The sequence below is a fragment of the Morone saxatilis genome, unplaced genomic scaffold (genome assembly GCF_004916995.1).
Source record: "Morone saxatilis isolate NCDOM2014 unplaced genomic scaffold, NCSU_SB_2.0 Contig18, whole genome shotgun sequence".
Classification (NCBI taxonomy): domain Eukaryota; kingdom Metazoa; phylum Chordata; class Actinopteri; family Moronidae; genus Morone; species Morone saxatilis.
In genome coordinates, this window is record NW_023339740.1 from 27,148,722 (window position 1) to 27,171,550 (window position 22,829).

The window sequence follows — 22,829 nt, forward strand, 5'->3', positions numbered from 1 at the left end:
TGCCTCTTAGCTCACAGTTTTTGTTCATTGGCTGCACACAGAATGTATTGTTTAGCTTAGCAACTTCATGAGGGAGATTCATGTTGCCCTATCTGCTGTATTTTTTTTTTTTTTTTGCTAGCATGTTAATGTATAAATATAGCTGTCTCTAATAATGACCTTCACCAACACAACAACAAACTTTTAAGACCACTTTAAAGACATTACGTATTTCCAATTGTCCATCCTGGAAATTGTCTTTTTCAAAAGGATAGACTTGTAACAAAACGTAGTAAGAGCCTTTGTGTCAGTCTGTGAGTTTGTTTCTGTCTTTGTCTCCTGTTTCTTTTTTCTTTTCGGTTTCTTTCACAGTTTCTGTCTCCCTCCTCTATCTTTGTGGATGCTTGTCTATCTGCCTTTGTCCATCTCTTTTGTGTCTTTTTCCATTTACATGGCTCTGTGAAGTCAGCCTTTGTATTCTACTGCGAATATATATATATCTCTCAGTCTTCTTGTGCCTCCTGTCAAGCGTTATCTCACTTTCACTCTGTCTGCATTCTCCGAAGTAACTCCATTTTTTTAATGAGTAAAAAATCTCAAACTTTATGTTTTGTGTTTTTTTCTTTTTACCTCTTACCTTACTCACAGTTTGTCATTCCCATTTTCTTTTTTACATGAATGAGATATTCCCATCCAGTTTTTATGTTTTGATCACATGTAGTTTGGATTTTGTTTTGTGTGTGTTTGAGATTTGCTGTCTCTCCTTTTATTTGACAGTGTATTAATGTGCTTAAGCAGACGCACAAAAACGCACACTTGCACAACATATGTGACAACGAGCTATGTACACACACACACACACACACACACATCAATTCAAACACACTTTTGTTTGATTAGGCTTTCATATGCTGATGATTCTGAAGTACATGGATGCTGATTTTTCTCTATTTCTCATTTATTAATAAATTTCTCTCAATCATCCTCTATTTTTTCCGCCTTCACTCTTCCCTCTCCCTCACTCTAACTCTCCTATTCTCTCTCTCTCTCTGTGATCATTTTTCACGTTTCAGATTGTGGCCTTGTTGATGGGTGCTGAAAACATCAACTGACTTTGATGTTTGATGTTTGCTGTTTGTGTGAGTTTGTCTCGCTCAGCCTAGGGTTTGAAGGTAATAAGAGGTATGAGATATGAGTGTGTGTGTGTGTGTTTGTGTAGGGCAGAGCAGGGAGAAAAAATCCCAAAAGCCTCTCTTTCCTTTTGGCGATTTGCAGGTTTGCGAAACCTTGACAGTTAAATAAATTTACCGCAGTAGCATTTTTTTTTTTTTACTCATGTTTATTGTTATTTTGAAAAATGCTAGCCAGAGCTCAGCTAAGAATACTAGAGGTGTGTATCTATAAGTGTGTGTCAGTCATGCTTAGCAGCTGAATATAACCGTATAAAAGCCAATAAACTGAAAAAATGCTTTCATATGATTGAGAGCAATTCCATGTTACTATTTTCACTTCCAGATTCTTTACAGTCTCACCTACGTGACCAAAAGAAACATTAAAGGAAACATATAAAGTCGTATGAAGTCTGTCTGGGATCCATTTTCATGATTGTTTTTTAACGTTTTATAGCATTCAATTTATGAACTCTCAAGAATACAGACTGTGAGATTTGTATGTCTATAGGTGGCAAGAGATGGAAAAACAGCTATGCCTATCCAATCTTGTCACATCTATAAATTGTCAAGGGTGAGGATTATATCATTCCACGTCAGCGCAGAGATGATGAGAGAAGAAGTTAACAAAGCACTCATTCCAATCCAATCACGTCCAACTCTGCGATCTATAAACTGTCAGGACTATGGACTATTTGACAACGATGTCTAAATGGAGGTGAAGAGAGAGAGATGGAGAGAGCGATGGTGCCAATCCAATCTTGTCAGATCTACAAGCTGTCGAGTGTGGGTTACGCTCTGTGACAACCATATCAACCACATCAATATTATGGAGGTGAGGCGAGAAAGAGGATTATATGATGACAGCATGATTTTGATATTTATTGTGTTCGATTTGTGTGACTAGGAAGTTGCAAGTTGAACACAGATTGTCGCTTTTACTTCTCTACCATGTAGTTGACTTTACAATTTGTTCTTTTTGCTTTTGTGTTTTTTCAATGGCTTAATGACCACAGTATATTGTACATGACAAGAGGCCAGTGAACTTACACATAGGTTTGATCACAGACTGTGTGCAAGAAATTATACCTTTTTACATATGATATATATGAATATGAAATAAGAATAAGAAGCCCAATTTTTCAGTGTTTCATGTCTTTTGATAGCAACAATACAACATGGTACTGATATTTTAATATAGTTATCCAAGGTCCAGTATGAGAACATCAGCAGACTTAACGTCATGAAAAAAAAAGACTAAAAGCGAGAGACAGACAAAGAGACTGACAGACAATTTGTTCTTGTCCTGCCTTATCAGATCTACAGCTGTCAGGGCAGCGTGCAGTCGATAAGTTGTCTATGATGAGAAGGGCTTATAGGCCGTGATGGCTATTGCCCCTGACAACCACCGCCCGCAACAATAGATGAGACAGATAACTGACATTAGAAATATATATATTGAGAAAGAGACAGACTGGCATGGTGCTCATGACCACTCAATCGTATCGGATCTTCAGTACAAGATCTTGGTCTGGTGAGTGGAGGCTGTGGCTGACAGATCTCTCTCTCCACCACTTCTGGCATGTCAGAGACAATGATGGGAAGAGAGAGAGAGAGAGGGAGAGATGATGATGTATGAGAGCAATATTTGACATGACTGAGGGATAATGTATGATATAGAGAGAGGGAAGAAGGGCGGGTTATAGGCTTGTTAGGTGCATTATAAGATCAATGCGATGAATGTCTAGGACGAGAAAGGCAGTAAGAAAAAGATATACTTCTTTTAATGTCTGAACCAGTGAAGAATTTGTTCATATCATCGAACAGGGAGATACACATGTACCTGGTGAGGCCTGCATCTCACTCCTTCCACTCCTGTACAGAACCAACTTTGACAAAACTGTCAACAGTTGTTTCTGCAGCTGGATCTGCATCTTTTGTGCACTACAGCTCTCCTCTTAGCATAGCACAGTAGATTATTATTTATTATTACTGACCTATTCTATCTGAGTACAATGACAGTCAATTGACGCCATGATCTGACCACAGCAACATTATAATTTACCTTTTTTTAAAAGCAATCAGAAACTAAATAGTTTGATCACAACTAGACCATTTCCTGCGCAGTGTCACGCCAAAGTGTGTAATAGCCCCACTGCACTAGAGAATACCATGTCAGTGTCACATTCTGCCTCGCCTAGATGTGAAAACTACACGTGTATGAAGGTGCAGTACCAGCAGTAGTGGCTTGGCGGAGGGCTCAAACACATTCAGGACTTTCACCCAGTAGATGGATGTTCTTTCTGTGTTCTGTGTGAAACGTAGAAGTAGCCTAAACCTAACCAACCTGCGACCTCAGCAAGCTTAATTTTGAAAATGTATCTTTGCATATATTTAGCATATTGCATATCTGTTATTGCTAACTTGACTGAGGAATGAGCATGAAATATAATTGTGACACTGTGTGTGTATTACACACATTGGCATGATACCAGGTTATTACATCATACCATGAAAACAGCAAAGACATAACCAGATTGTGCTAGATACATTTTCAACATTTATCCAGCAGATTTATCCAGTTTGAAAAGAGAAGAAGAGAAAAATAAGAAAATGATGCCCTTGGCTTTTAAATAATTTGCATGTGAGTGTTGATGCTGCTGTGGAAATACAGTTTGCCATAAACAGTCAAGTCAGAAAAACAAGTGAATTGAGAGAGGGGAAGAAGGTGACTTGAGACAGACAGAGGAAGAGAAATGTAAGAAATAGAAACTGTGAAAGAGACAGAGAGTGGGGGACAAGCATGTGTGTGTGTCTGTGTGGGAGTTAGAAAGGGAGAGAGTGGGCGAGAGACAGAGAGCAAAAGGGCAGAAGTGTGTGAGAGAATGAGACGGATAGACGGGCCGTCTGATTGCCATTTGGCGTTTGACAGACAGAGGGAGAGACCCAGCTTAGGTCACGTCACGATCTGTCTACCAAGTTATATCAGTCTGCCAACTCGGATGCAGAGAGATGAAGATATATAGAGAAAGAGAAGTTAACATAACCTTTCTCCTAATGCAGAAAGAGAGTTTTTTTTTTTTTTTTTACTTTTTATCCTGCAACTTTTTATCCTACAACTGTTTGCAACTTTGACAATAAAGGTCCAAAAGATGTGTGTTGTGGTGCCATAGCAAACACTGATGAAAATGACCAAGTGGCTAAAATGTCTTCTTCTGTAATTGGTTTGTAAGATACTTAAAGAGGCCTTAAAATGGTTGAAAATGGCAAAGACACCCCACTGTTTTAACCAGCATACCAGTCAAAAAGGAGCACATTCAAATCAAGTTCCTAGCAGACCAAATCTCATGGGAACATGAATTTGTGCATATCAATCAATCAACCAATTAACAATTTGCCTCTCTAGAATAGAAAGAATACAAAATTTGGATTTGATGTCCATTATTATTAATTTTCTTGCTATATGATGTCCCAATGCTTGTCATAAATTTGTTTTAAATTATGCTAATGAGAAATAGTGGCAAATATTGGCTTGATTTTATTTACCAACTGTCAGCACCAACCAGTCCATATGAGAACCTGGTCCAAGTAGTGATTATAGAATTATAGATATTATAAAACTATAACTGGCTCAGTGTCATAGGTCATAAATAAAGATTGCAGGATTACATAACAACATAACAGAAACACAGAAAGATAAGTGTAGCAATCTTACCAGTAGGCAGAGCAGGGTCCATGGTGGGTTTTTCCCAGGAGTTGACTTGTTCCCAGGTAAATCCATTGGTTCCAAGAGAAACGCTGTACCCACAGCTGCTGTATGAATCCTCAAATGTACAGCCACCTGAACAAAGAGAGAAAAGGCTCTATGAATTCACAGATCACACACATTTTCACTGAGCAAAGAGTTTGGGATTTAGCATCTTGTACAATTCAACAAGGTGGGGTTGAACCACAATGCGTCATCAAGGAAGATGTGGAAAATTATTTGGACAAAATCATGCACAGAAAGCTCTCCAAATTAGGCTGGACAAGTAGACTTAACCCCTTTATCAATCTCACAACAGCACAACAGGAAAAATAAGAAGAAAGTGGAAAGAAAGTGATTCTTAAGAACTCTCACATATTGCCTAAACATAATAGCATCAGAACTAAAGGGTTCTGAAAATTTGTATCAAATACATTGAACAGATATTTCAGTCCTGATTGACTTGGTGACAACTGTTGGTCACTGATGGTAAAAGCAAGTGTATTGACCACTGGGGGCAGCAAACAAGCCTTGAGGAACAACTCTGAAAAATGTAAAAGAGTCACATTGTTTTGACTAAAAAGACAGCTAACAACTACAACTACTACTACTAACTACTACAACAACTATGCTTCCTCTTCCAAATACCCATACATCATCTGTATTTTTCACATTAAATGCATTACATTATGTCCAGCATGCATGCATCATTGTGACTGTGAACCCTTTGTGCATTGGTATGCAATTTGATTTTCATATGGGAAAGGCGGACTCCACCAGTATCAATTAAATCAATAAAAACTATAGAGATGAAATAACATAATGCAAATACATTGATTGGCTATTGACATAAAGAATTTGATGGGGTTTGATATAATGAAAGTTTTTCAACTTCTGTTATTCACCATATCTTTGATTAAATTCTACACCCCAGTACATATTTTAAAACACATCTTTAATCCCTTCTAAAATGTTTGAATTTCTAAGAAGTTTTTTTTGTTTTGAAAGCAGAGCTTTTATAAGCTGCTCGGGTGTTGTTAACAATATTAAACTAATTAAGTTATGAGCATGAATTGAAAGAGCCAGTGCAAAACAGACACTGTCACAGTTTATCAGAGAAGGGAAGAGAGGAGAAGAAAGAGAAGGGGGGAGTGAGAAAAATAGAACGAGAAGGAGAGAGAGTATGCCTTTATGTGAGACAGAGAGTGAGGGGCAGATGAAGAGGAATCTCTGTGTGTCAACATGATTAAGTCACAGAGTCTCATCGTTATTTCATGGCCCGGCTGAGACACATTTTCCACCGCATTAGCCTTCTCTGCTAGCCTAGAGCACTGCACACACACACATCCACACACATAACTGCGCTTCCCTAATTAGACATATGCTTTGACACACAACCATTTTAATTTGTTTTGAAGCATTTGAAATGGGGGAACGTCATTGCTTTATTCATGAAATCACTTAATGCTTACTTTTTTATCTGCCTCTTTAATTGTTGCTGTCATCTCCCGAGAGCACATTTGTCAGTTTAGACCTCATCAGAACAAAAGAAAAACTTCTTGTCTTTCTGACTTCAACTGCAACATGCTTGTGGATTACAACGAAACCAAAGCCTGAGGACATTAGCATGAGAGCAAAGTCATTCAGTACACTCCAGGTACTACATAATACTAGAGACTTGCTGAAGAAGATGTAAATCAAGGCAATTGTAAGGTAAGTATATTTCGACCAAAAATTAGGAGACCTAAATGTAAAATGCCAAAATAAATCCTGAGAATCATAGAGAAATCAGCAGTATCACATATTAATGTACCATATTTAATTTGGGTGTGTGAATCTATTCACATCATCACCATCATCAGGCCGAAATTGTCCAATACTTTCTCCTCTGTATGTCATGTTTGAACATGGTAAGCATTTAACATCAGCCTTTTAGCATTGTCATTATGAGCTTGTTCCTATGCTGACGTTAGCATTTAGCTTAAACCACCGCTTTGCCTCAGTACAGCCAGTTTGCCGGCTGTCCCGGTTTCAAACTGTCTGAAAAACACTAAAATGTCATGACATTTTCAACATTCACTACCAAATTGTCCTGGTTCTTACCACAAATAAAATAATAATTATACCATTATACTTATTATCAGAGCTTATATAGCTGTTTATCATGCTGTTCTGTCCCACTCATTAACCCAATATAAAACATAAACAATGCACCACACGTCTGAATTCAACAATCAGTGTGTCCTTGTCAAGGCGGTGGCTAGCCTATGAGTCATAGGCAGGTCATAAGCTACGATGCTTATAGCTCTTTCTGATAGAACCTGTCAGTATACTAACAGTTAGCTCGCTGTTAGCTGCCATGCCAAAGAGAAAGTTAGTCTTTTCTAAAGAGCTCCAGGAAGCTTACACTTTTAGAAAAGTACCTGGCAACCAAAATGCTGCATTCACGGCATCCATGGTGTTGAAAGGTTCAGATGGTGGGTGTGCTAAGCTCTGAAATAATTGTCCCCCATCCTGATTAAAACACCTACGGTGCATGTGTGAATGTGCGGCACTTAAGGATCTGGGATTGTGAGTTTGAAAATATGGTCACCCTAGTTATACCAAGAATGTTACATGTTAATGGACACATGATGTAGTTTAGCACCAAAACTATTATAATTGTCTTCAACTTCAGCACTGGTAACATTTGAAGCTTTGGATGTTATCAATGATGCAGCAATCCGACACAATCTCAGATAAAATATACAGAACAGATACTCTATGCTAACCTATTGTGTGTAACACTGTTAATAAATCACTCTTCTTAAGTCTACTTCCTGTTACTGTACTTTGCTTGACCCTCTGGCCAGACATTCCCACAGCCAACAGCATATATACTCTAAGATGGAAAATGCAAGAACTGTATGTTATAGTTTTATTATGCCTCTTCAAGCAAGACTTGCATCAACTGGGAAGAAAGAATTTAAAAAAAAGAAAAAAGATCCATCCTATCTGTATTCTGTTTGAAAAACAACCTCCAGCAGTGGGTGAAAACTAGGAAAAACACTATTTTTCTTACAGATATGAAAATAGCTGTTATAAATTAATCAATACTGAGATAATTAGCCTCCTAATATCGCCCCCTCGTTGTTCAGTGATCTCATTAGAAATGAAAAGAAATCAAAGTGATCTCATTAGAACAGAGTTATAAACAGGAGAGGGGGGCTGTGGGGGGATCTAGCATCAATATTCAATATCGGATCTGCAATTTTAAGACCACTATTGGGGGATGAGAGCTAAGGAGAAGTGGCTCACAGCGGTAGGCAAGACTGCGTGAGTGTGTTTGTGTGTGTGTTTATGCCCCTGATCTAGTTTTGAAAATCAGTACAACACCTCCCTCCTCAGTGCCTCATTGACGCAAACACACAAACGTAATTACACACACATGTTCTGTGTCAGAAAATCTGCATAATGAAAACATAACATTCTATATTTCTACTCTGGTGTGATCAGGAATATTGGTGTGAGCTTGTGTGTGCTTCTGTGTGTGCTTCTGTGTATGCACGTATATGTATATGATGGAGAGAAGACTGAGTGTGTGTATGAGTGTTTAAGTTGTAGCGGTAGGGGTTTGTACATAAATGTATGTCACTGTGTAATGTGTGCGTGCATGTATTAGTGTGACACCAAAACAAGCAGAATCCCTTTATCTCTGCTAATTAACATTCCTGTAACCAATATGATAAAATATTGATGACTAGCATGCCTATACAAACACACACACACACACACACACAGAAAAAGAACAACCACCCACATGTGATCTTTATGTAAATGACAACAGCAATGTTTATCGATATATATTTATAAGTTCCCATAAAAACACTCCATTATTGTTTATATTCTGCAGCATTTTTGTTCTGCTGTTTGTCACTGTTTCATCCTCTATTGTCTAACAACATGCTCACATCGAGCTGTCAACTGCTGTAGCAGTTCCCATCACCTAGTGTGAAACAAAGTTTCCTGAAAACACAACAAAATCATCTGGCAGGTGAATGGGAAAAACTCCTTGAACCTTTATTTCAAATGAGTGTGAGATGCTCTGCTCTGATAGTCATGAATGATGGTTGGATGTACACCAAGCAGCAGCCTCTGTGGCTCAGTGAGTGACTGAGTCAAAGTCCATAACACCTCATATTAAACATTTTAACACGTTTTGACTGCACAGGGGTAAATTTAGCTCACCTCAGCAGAGACTGTCTCCATTGTTATGAATATTAAATTACTAAACTAAACTAAAAACTATTTGGCCGGTGTGTTGCTGTAATCCGAGCTGCAGTGTGGGATGGGCCATCAGCTCAGATTGCATGTACATAACAGTGTACAGCTAAGCAGCTCTCTGACATGGTGAAGGTGTTGTCACACCAGCACCAGTCTCTGCAAATGATTCCTCACTTACTTACTCTATTTAAATCCACAGATCAGTAATTGTTTCCTGTTTCCGCTGTCTTACCCTGTAACATCACCTCCTTATTCAGTGCTGAGTGCCTCACATTGCTTACTGTATCTATATATCCAAAAGAGATGCTGCTGACACTAAAACACACTAAAAACCTCTAATTGAAATTAAATTGTGTTGTTAGAACCTGTTTAAAAGTCCAATATCACAAAATGAAGTAGAAGGCAGAGATAGGGAAAAATGGGGATCCGTAACCACTGGAAAGATTATCATCTGGTCGAGATGAGTACTAGCAGTAGAAATGCTGACTGAGTAGCAAAAATCAAAATTAGCACGAACACAAACACTGATTGCAACCCTCCTTGAAACATAGTCTTTGACATGTTTATTTTGGAAAGCTGCAAATGACTTCGATCAACTTTTCACCTTGCACTTGCCAAATGGAATAATTTATCAAAAACAAAGTCCCTTCAGCAGAGAGAGACAGGAGCAGAAATCTGATTGTTGATGGTCCACAGCCAATTAAATATTTAATCTTTGTGAGAGTTTGTTGAACATTTTTTCCTTCTTTCCTGCAGCTCTGTGAATCAAACCTGTGATTCAAGCAACAGAAAAGCCTCTCCAGGCATTCGGTCGGTGTGCTGCTTCAAGCTTATTTTTCAATTGAGTCATTCTAAGCCTCTACTTAATAGTCCCAATGACAGTTTCATCCTAATTTGGCTTTTTTAAATTAAAACAGTGGCAGTTATTGTCCACAAATTAATAGCCGACAGAGAAATTACAAGGACTTTTCCTTGTTGTTGTCGCTGCAGTTGCAATGTAATTTGTTTTGCTGTCAAAAAAACATTCTCACCAAACTTAATAAGCAGAATGGCAATTGCTTTTCTCAGAATGGAGTGTTAATGGTTTGTGCATGTTTGTGTACAAGGTTGCAAAATCAGACACATTTCCAAAGGTAAGAGCACGCTGTTAAAACCCTAACCCTTAGAGATCCCTCAACCAAATTTAATTTGACTCTTGGGTTTCAAATACATTTTTTTAACTTCAAGACAGAATATTCAATGTTATTTGTGTGTGACAACCTGTTATCATGCCAATACACAGGCCGGTTCACTGTGGCTTTTCTCACTTAGACGTGGCAATTTCGCGTTTATCCCCAGTCAAGTTAACAGCAATAAATATGCAACGTCTGATTACAATTTCGACATAAAGCTTGCTGAGGTCACAGTTTGGTTAGGTTTAGGCACCAAAACTACAAAACTACTTGGGAAAGTTTAATAAAAGATCTTAAATCATGTTAATTCATCTGGTTTTACATGGGGCCGAAGTCCTGTGTTTGCATAACCCATCCCTCCTCTATACACAAACTCTGTCACTCTTTATACTGCACTTTTAGGAGTGTACTTTTAAAGTTTAGACAAGGCAAAACGTGACACTGACATGGTATCCTCTAGTAGATTGTCGTGTCTATTACAGACTTTGGCATGTTATCCTTTGTAACTCATAAAACTGTACGATCACTTTTCCCTCCGCTATGTTTTAATCATTATACTGTGGTCACAGCTTCATCAAAGAGTTGATATCTTGTGTGAGAATCCTTGAAATGTTCTTGTTTTAAAAGTGTTATGACCATACAGATTATAATCACATCACAATATGATTTACATTCTTATGCTATAAAGCAATACAAAATCCCTTAACTAACATAACTATTAGTTTTATATGCAAAGAGCTTATTGGGTATTCATGCATTCAGAACTGATTTTTCTGCTTCAACTCACATCTGGTCCATTTAGACATGTGGTTATACGACATGGATCAGACTTACTCTGTATCACTGCAGCACACACTGACATTATGCAAGCAACCTGGCTTCCATCCACAAACACTCACATATGTGCAGATACAGCAAAGTGAACACACACACACACACACACACACAAGAGCAGCAGAAATAACTCTATGCCCTAAATATACCCACTTACACACTTACACACACACATACACACATCCAATGATAACACTTATTTAAGCAGAATCCTCTGTCTTTCTCATGTTAAGACTTCCATCCCCTCGAGGCACCAATAGCAGCCATTAGAGCCTTTCATGTCAGCCAAAGTTAACACAGTACGACAGGACCCACAGAGTCACAAACCAGAGGGAGGCACCCCGAGGCGAACGGCTCTAAAGAGTCTGTTTACTGCTCACTTAGATAACATCTACTGATCCTGAGTGTGACTGTGTATTCAAGTGTGTGTGGGAGCACACCGAGGACATAGCGTAGTGTTCATGAATGCGTGTGCAGAGCAGAGGTGGAAAGTAACCAAATAGCCTACTGAGGTTGCTTGGGTATTTCCATGTTATTGTACTTCTATATTTCAGAGGGGAGTTTACTTTTCACTCCACTGCAATACACTTATTAGCCTGTAGTTTAAGTTTTACATGCACAATTTAGCAAAGAATATTGTTGTATACATTAAAACTGGCCTCACCTCACCATTAACATTAATGGATCAGTGATACCGATCCAAAAATATCACCATTATAAATATAATTTTGTAGATCAGAATCAGAATATTATTAATATAATAATATACATAAAGCTGATGACAAGAAATTGCTAATACATTTTATTATTATGCTTATTTCCAACTTTCAACAGCCTCTGTCTTAACTATATATATATATTTTATTTTTACATTTTTTGGCTTTTAATTTGTGTGCATTCATATCTTGTCTCTTAGTTAACTCATATTAAATCCACTGTCAGCTAACATGCCAAGATCTTTAAATATTCCCATTAAGTCATTTAAAACCATATGCCATCTGCCCCCATGTACCCTTCACACATGCACATGCACACACACACACACACAAACACACCCTGAGGCAAACAAACTCACTGGCTAAATACTAAATGCCATTACTGCCACACCAATAAGCCAGGATAATAAGAGAAAGCAGATGGAGGTTCGTTCACAGCTGGGCCAGATGTGTTTCAGGCATGTGTTTGTACAGTGAATGTATGTGTGTTTGAAAGAGCCACGGAAAATGCAGAAAGAGTGCTGGTGTCAGTCCTCTCTCTTCATACAACCAAACCTTGATTGGGAGGAAAAAGCCAAAGTCGTGAGAGGAGAGATTTATGTGCGTGTGTCTATGAGGTGAGAGGGTAGTGGGAGAATGAATGTTTAATAGAGAAACAGATTAATACAGAAAATGTCTACTAGTGCTTTAATAAAACAGGTTCAAGTGATATAAAATGTAGAGAAGGCAGAAGGTTACAGGTTGTGTGTGTGTGTGTGTGTGTGTGTAAAGTAGAAGGAGCCACGGGGTCAGAAGTCAGACCAGTCTTTAACAAAGAAAGGGAACAATCTAGAATTAATTAAAGAAGCAGTGAATGTGACTGTGTAAATGTATTTATAAAAAGAACAGGTTGCCAGTTCTATGAGGGCCAGAGGTTGTGTATGTTTGTGTGTCCTGAAAGCTTTTCATGGCGGTTTCTGCAGTTCGCATGAGAGCAGCAGGGGCAGTGGATGTCAAACAAGCAAGAACAGCTTTAATGGAAACCAAAACTGGAGAGGAGAAAGGCTGGTGTTCAGGTGGTAACACATTTAAATGCTAACACATATTGGTGCTGCACTTTACATTTAAGGGTCTATTATGTTACTTGGTGTATTTTTCATCTTCTCCTGGATAAATAAATGTAGGTGACATGATGTCTTGTTGAGATAGTTCCAAGTTGCTACAGTTAGTGTAGCAGAAGGGAAATTTACAAGATTACCTTCAAATAATTCGATTTTGGTGTTAATTCCTCAGAATGACAACAAGAAGCAGATTGTTTATTCAGTTTATTCTGAAGTGTAATGAATATCAGCTGATGTTATATACTGGAAGCTTTCCCAGTAAATGCAACATTTTCCATCATAAATGTTAAAATGTTAAAAGAAAATCAATTCTCAATCTCAACAAACCAGCTTTCTCACAGATGTGATTGTTGATGGAATTTTACTTTACTCTCTTCTCAAGCAGGATTCACTCCAGACTACGTGTTTCCCCTAACAAACTCAATTTAACAATCAATTTTTTTTCCTAAGGCTTTCATTTTTTTTTAAAATGAGAACAAAGTAACGGAAGATACCACAATACATCACAATGTTTATGAAAAGCCGTAATTTTTTTATTTCAATAATCAAAAAATTCTAGAAGATTCTGTATGAACTAACTGAGTGAGTGAGTGAGTGAGTGAGTGTGTGACTGAGTAAGACCATGACCCAGCCCAAAGTGAAAAGCCGCTGCATTTTTTATTCCGATAATTGAAAAATGTCAGCAGATTCTGTTGGAACTGAGTGAGTGAGTGAGCGACTTAGCAAATGAACGAGTGAGTGAGTGAACAAATGAGTAAGAGACAGAGTGAATTACTGAGCAACATATTGAGAGAGAGAGTGAGCGAGTGAGTGAGTGCATGACTGTGAATGAATGAGTCAGCCTACAAATGAGTGAATGAGTGAGTATGTGAGTGATTTTGTGATTGAGCGAGTAACCGAACAACTGAGTGATTGAGTGAACGGGTGAGTGAGTGAATAGTATAACTGTTATTGTGTGAGATTCGTCCATTAAATCCCCTTCTCTCATTTCCAGTGTGAAGGTGTGTGTGTGTAGGTGTGTGAAAGTGTGGGTGTGTTAAAGGGGAGGAAGTGTTTTCCTGAAGGGTATATTGTGACTTTAATTATCTGCTACATGAATCAATAGGGAACCTGCCTTGTAACCTTCAGTTCTGCATGAAAGAACACAGAAAATAACGTCGCCACTGATCGCCTTCACTAGCTGTCACACACACACACACACACACACACACACACACATTTCAAGCTTTGTGACCACAAACACTACATGAACACACACAATAATCACACAAAAACACACACTAAGGCCTGTACGTATGTACTCAGTTGAATCAATTGGTTGGGACAGAGGGGTGACCACAAAGGGGAAGTAGCGAAATTGGAATGCATAGGAGATTGACACACACACACACACACACACTTTCCTCCACACCTGCCTTCTGTTTGAAATGACTGGTTGCAGCAAACAGTCGGAGTAAATTAGAGGGGAAAAAGTTGACAAAGCAGACAAAGGATGGAGTACTTCAAATTACACACACATACAAACGCGCACAGCTGACTCGATTTGCAAACACACACATTGAAAAACACACATTTTAGTATATACTATACGTACAAAACACACGTCTACACCCTGGATAATCGAGTTTACCTTGTCCAGCCTTTGACTGGAATCCAAACCAACCAGGTCTGTTCTCGGTCTTATATAGTTTGACCCCACAGTGGAGCTAGGCCTGTTCACTGAGAAGCAGGCCAGATGGCTGGCCCAGGAGCTGAACTAAGTCAAATCCTGTTTGAAACTGAACCCTGTTTTCTGTGTAGGAAAAACCACCTAAGCCCAGAAGGAGAACTATGTTATCCCTATTATCCCTGTCTTTTTATTCGGTAATAAAACTGAAGCAAGTGCTGCAAGCGAGTGGAAACAAGCTGGTCTTGTTGGATTTGGCCCTTTTTAACCACAGGAACTTTTCAAGGAACCTTTTTAGTAACACAGGGATATTTTGGGCATGGGAACCTTAGTTCCTACGACCTAAAATGTGTCTGCTCAGTGACTTTCTGATGGCTTAGGAACTATCAAGTGGAAACGCTTTGATTCTGAAAGCAAGCATTGGTAGTATTAATGTTACGATGTGGGATTTACATTTTTTGAAAGGATGTTGAAATGTCTTGAAAACTCTTGAAAAGAGTGAGATAAAGAGTGACTGGGTGAGAGAGATTAAACTTTAAATATCTACACAGAAACATATCCAGAAAAAGAAACACCTCAGATAATTTCCAGCATTTTAGTCACTCTTCATCCCTCTCTGCACATCTACATTTGCCCACTGTGTGTCCACTTAAACATTATGCAGCCGGGCAACAGTTAATGATTCGAGAATAAAACAATGATTTTGTTGTTGTCTACATTCAAACATTACATCCCAAACCAAACTGTCTCCCCGTTGGTCACCATTCTTCAGATGACGTGTGACACGCGAAAAGTTTAAAATGCTTAGATATGACACGTAAAATGTCCTTAAAATTGTTATTTATACGCCATCCCTTGAGATCACGCTGGTCCAGCTGGTTTGTGTTGGAACAGTCAAATATAGGTTACAACTATGCTGAGCCCCTTATGTCACGCATGTAAAAGTGGTTAGACTGTCAGAAACTTCCAAACTTTTCTAAAAGAGTCACAGACGGTCTGAGTCACAATATGAGTCATCTGATACACAAAGACACACACACACACACACACACACACACACACAGAGGTACCCATTGGTATTCACACTCCCTTTGCTGCACAAACCCTCTCAGAACCCAAATGTCTAATCTCTCTTTCTTTTTCTCTCTCTCTCATACACATACACACATACTTACACACACACACACACACACACCAACAAACAGGGGTCAGGTTTGTGAAGCTCCTGAAATGAGGTCCTGTCGCTATTAGCACTGCTAATCCTGCTCAGGATTACACTGCTGTCAGAGCGGAGAGCTCTGCATTAATAACCATTCCCTCTGTCTTGCTCTCTCTCCTCGTCTCACAACCACACACACCACACCACCACACCACACCACGACAACACCACACACTCCTTTACTCTCTGAGCATCCCTAAAAATTTCTCAGATCTCATTTTTTTTGTCAGGTCTGTCAGGTCTCTATTGTTCAGTCAAATTTAAATCAAAAGGCTCTATTTGGCAGAACTGTCAAGAAAGAAGCCAAACTTAACACGCACACACACACACACACTTGTGCACACTCTTACACACACAAACTTGGTTTAAAGTGGGAGTTGTTGCCAAAAACTCACTCGGTATAAAATTGTATGTTTTGGGGGAGGTTTGATCTCAAAGCTCTCATTAACACCCTGAGAAACATAGAGCTGGTTCAGATCCAGAAATTCAGACAGACAGAGACACAAGCAGCAGTTTGATAGCAGATACAACCACTGCTGCTAAAACCAGTTTGCAACTATTACTAATAAATGATACTTATTATTTTCTTATAGTTATCATCAACACTATAAACCAATCAGAAAACATGGGCTGTTTTCTCATTTATCATAACAATAAATATGATGCACTTTTAGTTGAATATGAACATTATCCAATAAGAGTGCAACAGGAAAGGGGCCAGAGTCACACAAGTACATTCAGTGACTTTTTTTTTGCACCAGTTATGGATGTCTCTGAAATAATCTTGTCAATCTTGTCTGATCAACTTGCTGCCTGAACTTTAAGTTATATGGAAGAAAAGAAGGAAGCAGATCGAGGCTCACAGATTCCTTGTGTAGTTTTTGTCAACAAGACAACATTGTGGGGCAAAATATGTCCAGCAGTTCTGAGAATTTCAGAGTTTAGTAACCTTAACACATTTCAACCACACCCCTAAAACAGCTCTAAACCCGATGAAAAAGTGAGCGCCAGCCAAACTCTCAAGGTCTGGGACCTAAATTGGCCCTCACAAGCTGTACAAGAGAACACACATACAAACACACACTCTTTAATGCACACTTGAATAGAGCCCCAGACACACTCTCACACACTCTCTCTCTGTGGTGCTCATTAGGAGAGGTAGCAGGTCCAGACCTCCTTGCAGAACTACAGGGGTGACCAATTCCCTCCCTGTCCTCTTCTCTTCTTCCATGATTCCTCCCCTGTCAACTCTCTCTCCATGGTCCTCTGCTCCTCTTTCACCTCTCTCACTCTCTCTTTTTTCTTTCTCTTATGATCCTCCTTTTTTTGGGTTTTCACTCCACCAGCTCCATATCTTCCCTCTCTCCTCTGTTTCATCATTCTTCTTCCTTTTCTCTTGCCTCTCTCACTCCTGCCCTCACCCTTTCTTCTCTCTCTCCCTCCTCACCTCATCCCTTTCTTCCCTCTGGCAATCTCTCATCTCTCCATACTTATCTTATCCTTGCTTCTCTTTCATCTCTACTGTGTCACTCGCAGCCTAATATAAGTTAACTTATGTTGCCAAAGGAATAAAAACAGATAATGTAACAGAAGCTCAAACTTTTCTGTTTCACATGTAAGTGATCTGACTTTCCTTTCTTATCTCATATTCCAATATTTCATATTGTTTCCCTCCTCATTTTGTATATCGCACTTTTTGTCTTGTTTGTTAATTTTACTAACTCTTAATCTATTTAGATCCCTGCATGGGGAATATCTGTCATTTTTGTACACAAGAGGAAAGTGCTGTTCACAGATTGGGCTGTGTACCATAATCCCTATGATGAGTTATATATAAGGGAAAGAAAAGGCTGCTTCATGTGTCTTTCTATCTGTACTTGCTAAATTGTCGGTATGAGAGAGAATCAGATCAAAGGTCGGGGGTAGGGTGACCCTCAGTCAATGTTGGCATGACAGCTTGTAGCCTTTTTTAGATTAGGATCTTCCTTCTTTTTCCATTCTCTTTTTCTCTCAACTCCTGCCTTCTCTAACTTCTTTGTCACCCTCTTTCCAGCCCTGTCTCCTAGAAATTACATTTATATACAACTAATTTGCAACAGCAAATACGTTTTGAGGGAAACATAATGCAGACTGAATTCTCTTTTTCTGAATTTTCTATTAACGTAATGAAGAAATGTTGTTAATGAATGTACCTGGCAAGTTCCAAAAATGCTGATACTGAATGTATTAAAATAAAATGTCCACTTGCAAGGTATTTAATTTGTTTTCCACAAAAATAGGCAATCCTGCAATACACTATCCACTCGTAGTGACTATAGCATTATACACCTTTTTATGGAGATGGTTTAGAAAAAGATGATCTGTTTTATTACAGATAAAGTCAGCAGTGATTTGAGACATATGATTTTTTAGCAACATTTAACTGAAATCATGATCATTCTCTAACCTGGACAGGAGGACTCTTTTTGTACGTCTTTCCCCTCTCTCTCTTCCCTGAGAGCTGAAAGGAGGCTCACTTGACCATGAAGTGTACCTGAACCTCAATGACGAATGGTCTATTTTCTCTATGTCATGTTCTCTCTTAATTCAGTTAGAAAACAACTTTTGTACCTTGTATTGCCATTAACTTATGTGTGCCTGAGTGTATTCAGCTCTCACACCAAAGCAGGCCATTACTGTATTATGTCCATTTTAATATGTGTGTAATCTCTGTACTTTGTTACACCTCCCTTAATTATTGAGCTGTAAGCTCAGCCAATCAATGAGCATTTATAATTCAGTAGTTCTACATATCACACTCAAAGAGAAAATAAGAGAGGAATAAAATAAAGGGAGAAAAATTAAAAAAAATTGCAATTGTAGAGCAACCATTTACTCTGATATTAGGACCTGTAAAAGGTTGTAAACAGCAGCTGTGTGTGTGTGTGTGTGTGTGTGTGTGCATTTGAGAATTAATCTTAATGTCCACACAGATGCACACACACACACACACACCATCATTGTGTTTAACCATTAGTGTTGGTGATTTTTTTAAATGTGCAGTATAAAGTAGGGATGCAGGTTTGACCACATCCACACTAAGCCAGCTATAATTTTCCATTTGGTCTCCACTATACACCCTCACTCTACGAGTTTAACATACTGTATGTCTGTGGCCTTTGCAGAAATATGCTAAAATGTGACATACTGTATGTATGTGACCTATACAGAAATATACTAACTCGCTCTATGATCACTCATTTTGAATGCCAATCACACAGTACAAATGTTGCTACTGATGTGTAAGGCTTTAGAGAAAAAACACTGGAATACAAACAGCAACCATCAAACCCCCCTCTTTCTGATGACAAAATATCATGACAGACATTTATAAAAAAAAACACAATAGAAGCTTAGAATGTAAAATAAAATGACATTCAATACAGCCCTACAAGTCTTAATATAATAATATAATGCATTTTAAATTTCATTTGTCTGCGTGGACACAGCCTCAGCCCCAAGATGTGCTTGTGTGTTTGAGTCTGAGTGTGTCATGTTTTCAAGCATCTGCGTCTGTGTAAAGAGACACACATGGGAATAAGCGCAAGTAGTGCTTATTTATCACCCACTGAATTCCCAGAGCTGAAAAATAGTGTGTTTTTTACTGCCAACACCACTGCTCTCTCTGTTTCTGTGTGTGTGTGTGTGCGTGTATGTGTGTGTTTGTGTCATGTTCATACACATTTTACAGCCTTGAGCGTCTGTTTCTCCCACAGTAATCAGAATTGAGCAGCAGTGAAAATGCAGGACATGCATTCTACAGTAGCTAATCATCTTACACTGACAATTTTTTATGAGTTTTAGGCTTTTAACAACGCTGGAGGACTGAATCAGAAGCATCCGTCAAGTCAGAGCAGCTTGAGATAGAAATGGACTCATTTTATTTTATTGTAATTATTTATTGAACATATTACAGGTAGGAATGATGACAAAGAGAGAGGTGGGGAGGAAAGAGCTGAGCTAATCAGCCAGTTTATCAGCTTGTAATTTCCTATCAAAGAATGAAAAAATAAAGGTGCTACATAACATCAGTAAATTATTGGCACATTCAGAGACATTCATGTTATCATTGTCATGGAGGCAGCTGCTTCATCTTCATCTGCCTCCACTTCCTCCCACTCTGTGTTTAACAAACTATTTCAGTCTTTTTTAGACCTTTACCTGCCTACTAGTCATCATGCTTTCCAGCACCTGTCATTTGATCCCACTAACTGCCGGCTACACAGTTAGCATGTGTCTCTACATAGACTCCACTTTGTCTTTTTATGGTCCTGTAGCCAAAGATCTTTAGTCTAGTTGCCTGTATGTCCATAGTGGACGACTTTGCACCAAACAATTTCTGTCAAATGCTACTGTCCAGTCCAAACACAGGACCTGGTGTGTGATTTATGTGTTGAGGCAGAAAGCAGTGCCATGAACACACTATAGAGGCTCATATGCTATTTGTTCTGATTTGCTCAGTTCAAGAGTTTGACAGGAAGTAGGAGAGTCTGTGGGAGCTAACTTACTAACTGATGATTGATATTTTTCACCAGTTGGTTTGGTCTCAATATAATTATTTGCTTATATATAGAAACACACATTGAATTCATTCATTCACTCATTCAAAAGTCAGTGTTAAACATGAATGGGAGCTTAGCATGACCGATCTCCACTTGTAGTGTGTTCTGTTTCTGACCTACAATAGTGTTTGTTTTTTTAATCATGATCATGAACTTTTGGCCATAATCATGACCTTTTATTTGCCTAACCTAGTTGTTATGTTACCATGTGTGTATATTGCAGAAATAATAAAGGAAAATGTACTGGCATCAAACACACAGTTGTCAGTGAATCATCCAAATACCAAAGTGAGAGAATGTCAGCATGAGAAAATTCTTTGTAGTTTTGATTATTCTGTCATTTTGCCACTATACAGTCACTACAGTATTAACAAATGATGTGAACACCAAGATGATGTTCTACATCGGAATATAAATATTGTGTTTTCATGGTTGATCACACTGCAGATCCACACAAAGAGATGGGCCTTCCTGTTTACTTTCTGGATAAACCGCAAGATAAATACAGTTTTACTCTGCCTAACAGAAATGTGTCTTTTATTGCAGGACACCGGGTACACGATTAACCGAATCTAACCGAAGACTGCATATTAACCTGGACGGCACAAATACCTACTGTAGGTCATTCCCATTACTTATTGTATCTTAAGCTTCCACTACATGAATGCCAACTCTTACTTGTCCCTATGAGAAGGTATGCAAGGCTTTTATTAATGCAGCTGTGCTCTAATTTGTATTAAAACAACTACCCACAAGCTGACACACAAAAAGAAACTGCACACACAAGATGAAACTTTCAAGTCAATATTTGGAGGTTTTCACTCTCGACACACACACAGAAGGCAACACACTCACTCATCCCCTGCTAACACACTGGACAGCTACTCTACATAATTTTCCCTTGAGCAAAAGCCAGTTTAATCCCTGTAAATATTCATAACGGGAATGTGTAGGTTGAAGTGGCCCTTCACTCCGCACCTCGAGCAGGCTTAATACTTGATTTAAATTAGCCTGAACGCTAAAAGCCCCTCTTCGCTACGCTTTAGGTCGCGGATACGACAGACCATTTGGCCTATACTTCAGATTTTGAAAGTAACTGACATATTGGCCGATAGAGGTTATTTACTGTGGGTGCTCTTTAGCTCAGTTAGTACTTACTCTCCAATTCCCCTGTTATCTGAAGAAACATTTTGACCAGTTTTGGCAAAGGTGATATCCACTGCTGCTGTTCATTTTTCTATGTAAGCACTCAGACAATGTATTCTGGCTGTACGTTGGCCCTTGCTCATTTGCATAAAGTAGGTGTTGAGTCTACGTTATGCTAATTATGGGCACCCACTATGAAAGGCTAGCTTTTGAGGCTCACAAATGGATACATTCAGTTCACCGCTGTTTTAGCAGCACGTTCAAACAAAGCAGCTGTTGTATTAGGTGGAAATAACCTTACTGTGCTTGCTACTAAGACACATGTTAACAGGTGAACAGATGTTTGCAGTCCAACAAGATAAATTATGCAGTCTGAAAAATGTGGCTTAGTGGCTCTACCTATTAGAAGATTTGACCGAGTTCAGTAGATATCCACATACATTTTGTATTCTTAGTAGTAATGGTAGCAGAAGTTGTTGAGGTGGTTAATATTGGAATTTAGACAGTATTCCTCACTTATACAAGAGCATGTGAGTATATTGTCTTAACATAAACTTCAAAAAAGTGAACCAACCCTTTAACATTACCTATTAATGCAGTAGTTATTTCTTAAATCTCTGTGTAAACCTGTGGAAATGTTTGGTTTGGTGTAACTTAATAAAAATTGTGCAGTGTGAATAATCACAAGCCCTCTCAACCCTGCCCACACACACACACACACACACACACACACACACATTAGTCTAGTGTTTCAGGCACTAACCTGGGGTTTAACCAGTCTAATCCTTGCCTACTCTTTCATCAAAAACAGATTAGCTCCACACACACGCACACATTGATTTGCAAGATATTTCTCGGTGAACCATTGACTGCCACACGCACACACACACATATTGATTACCTATCTCTCCTCAGAGTCAACCAAAACAGTTACAGACAAAATTTATGCTTTCTCCCTCCATGACGAAGATGGATCACTGTCAGAGAATTTATTGGTGGAACGAGCCAAGCATCCTCTGCTCAGACTGTGTGTGTTTCTGTGTGTGTGTGTGTGTGTGTGTGTTACAGACAGCCACAAAACCTGAGCAGAGAGATCAACAAACACAGAAACTACAATTTGCACTCCAACAAAAGATAAATGTAAATGCAATTATCTGTGCAGTCATTTTTGTCCATGCACCTGCATGTATGTGCTTTTATTTGTTTGAATGTCAGTGTG

General features: G+C 38.7%; 1 protein-coding gene across 1 annotated transcript in view; it reads right to left on the minus strand.

Annotated features, from left to right (window-relative positions):
- ptprt (protein tyrosine phosphatase receptor type T) overlaps positions 1–22,829 on the minus strand; it is a 307,757-nt gene that overhangs the window by 255,385 nt on the left and 29,543 nt on the right. Inside the window, exon 2 of the mRNA XM_035662487.1 lies at positions 4,864–4,989. Within this exon, the coding sequence (XP_035518380.1) occupies positions 4,864–4,989 (126 nt within the window). The remainder of the gene's footprint in view (positions 1–4,863; positions 4,990–22,829) is intronic.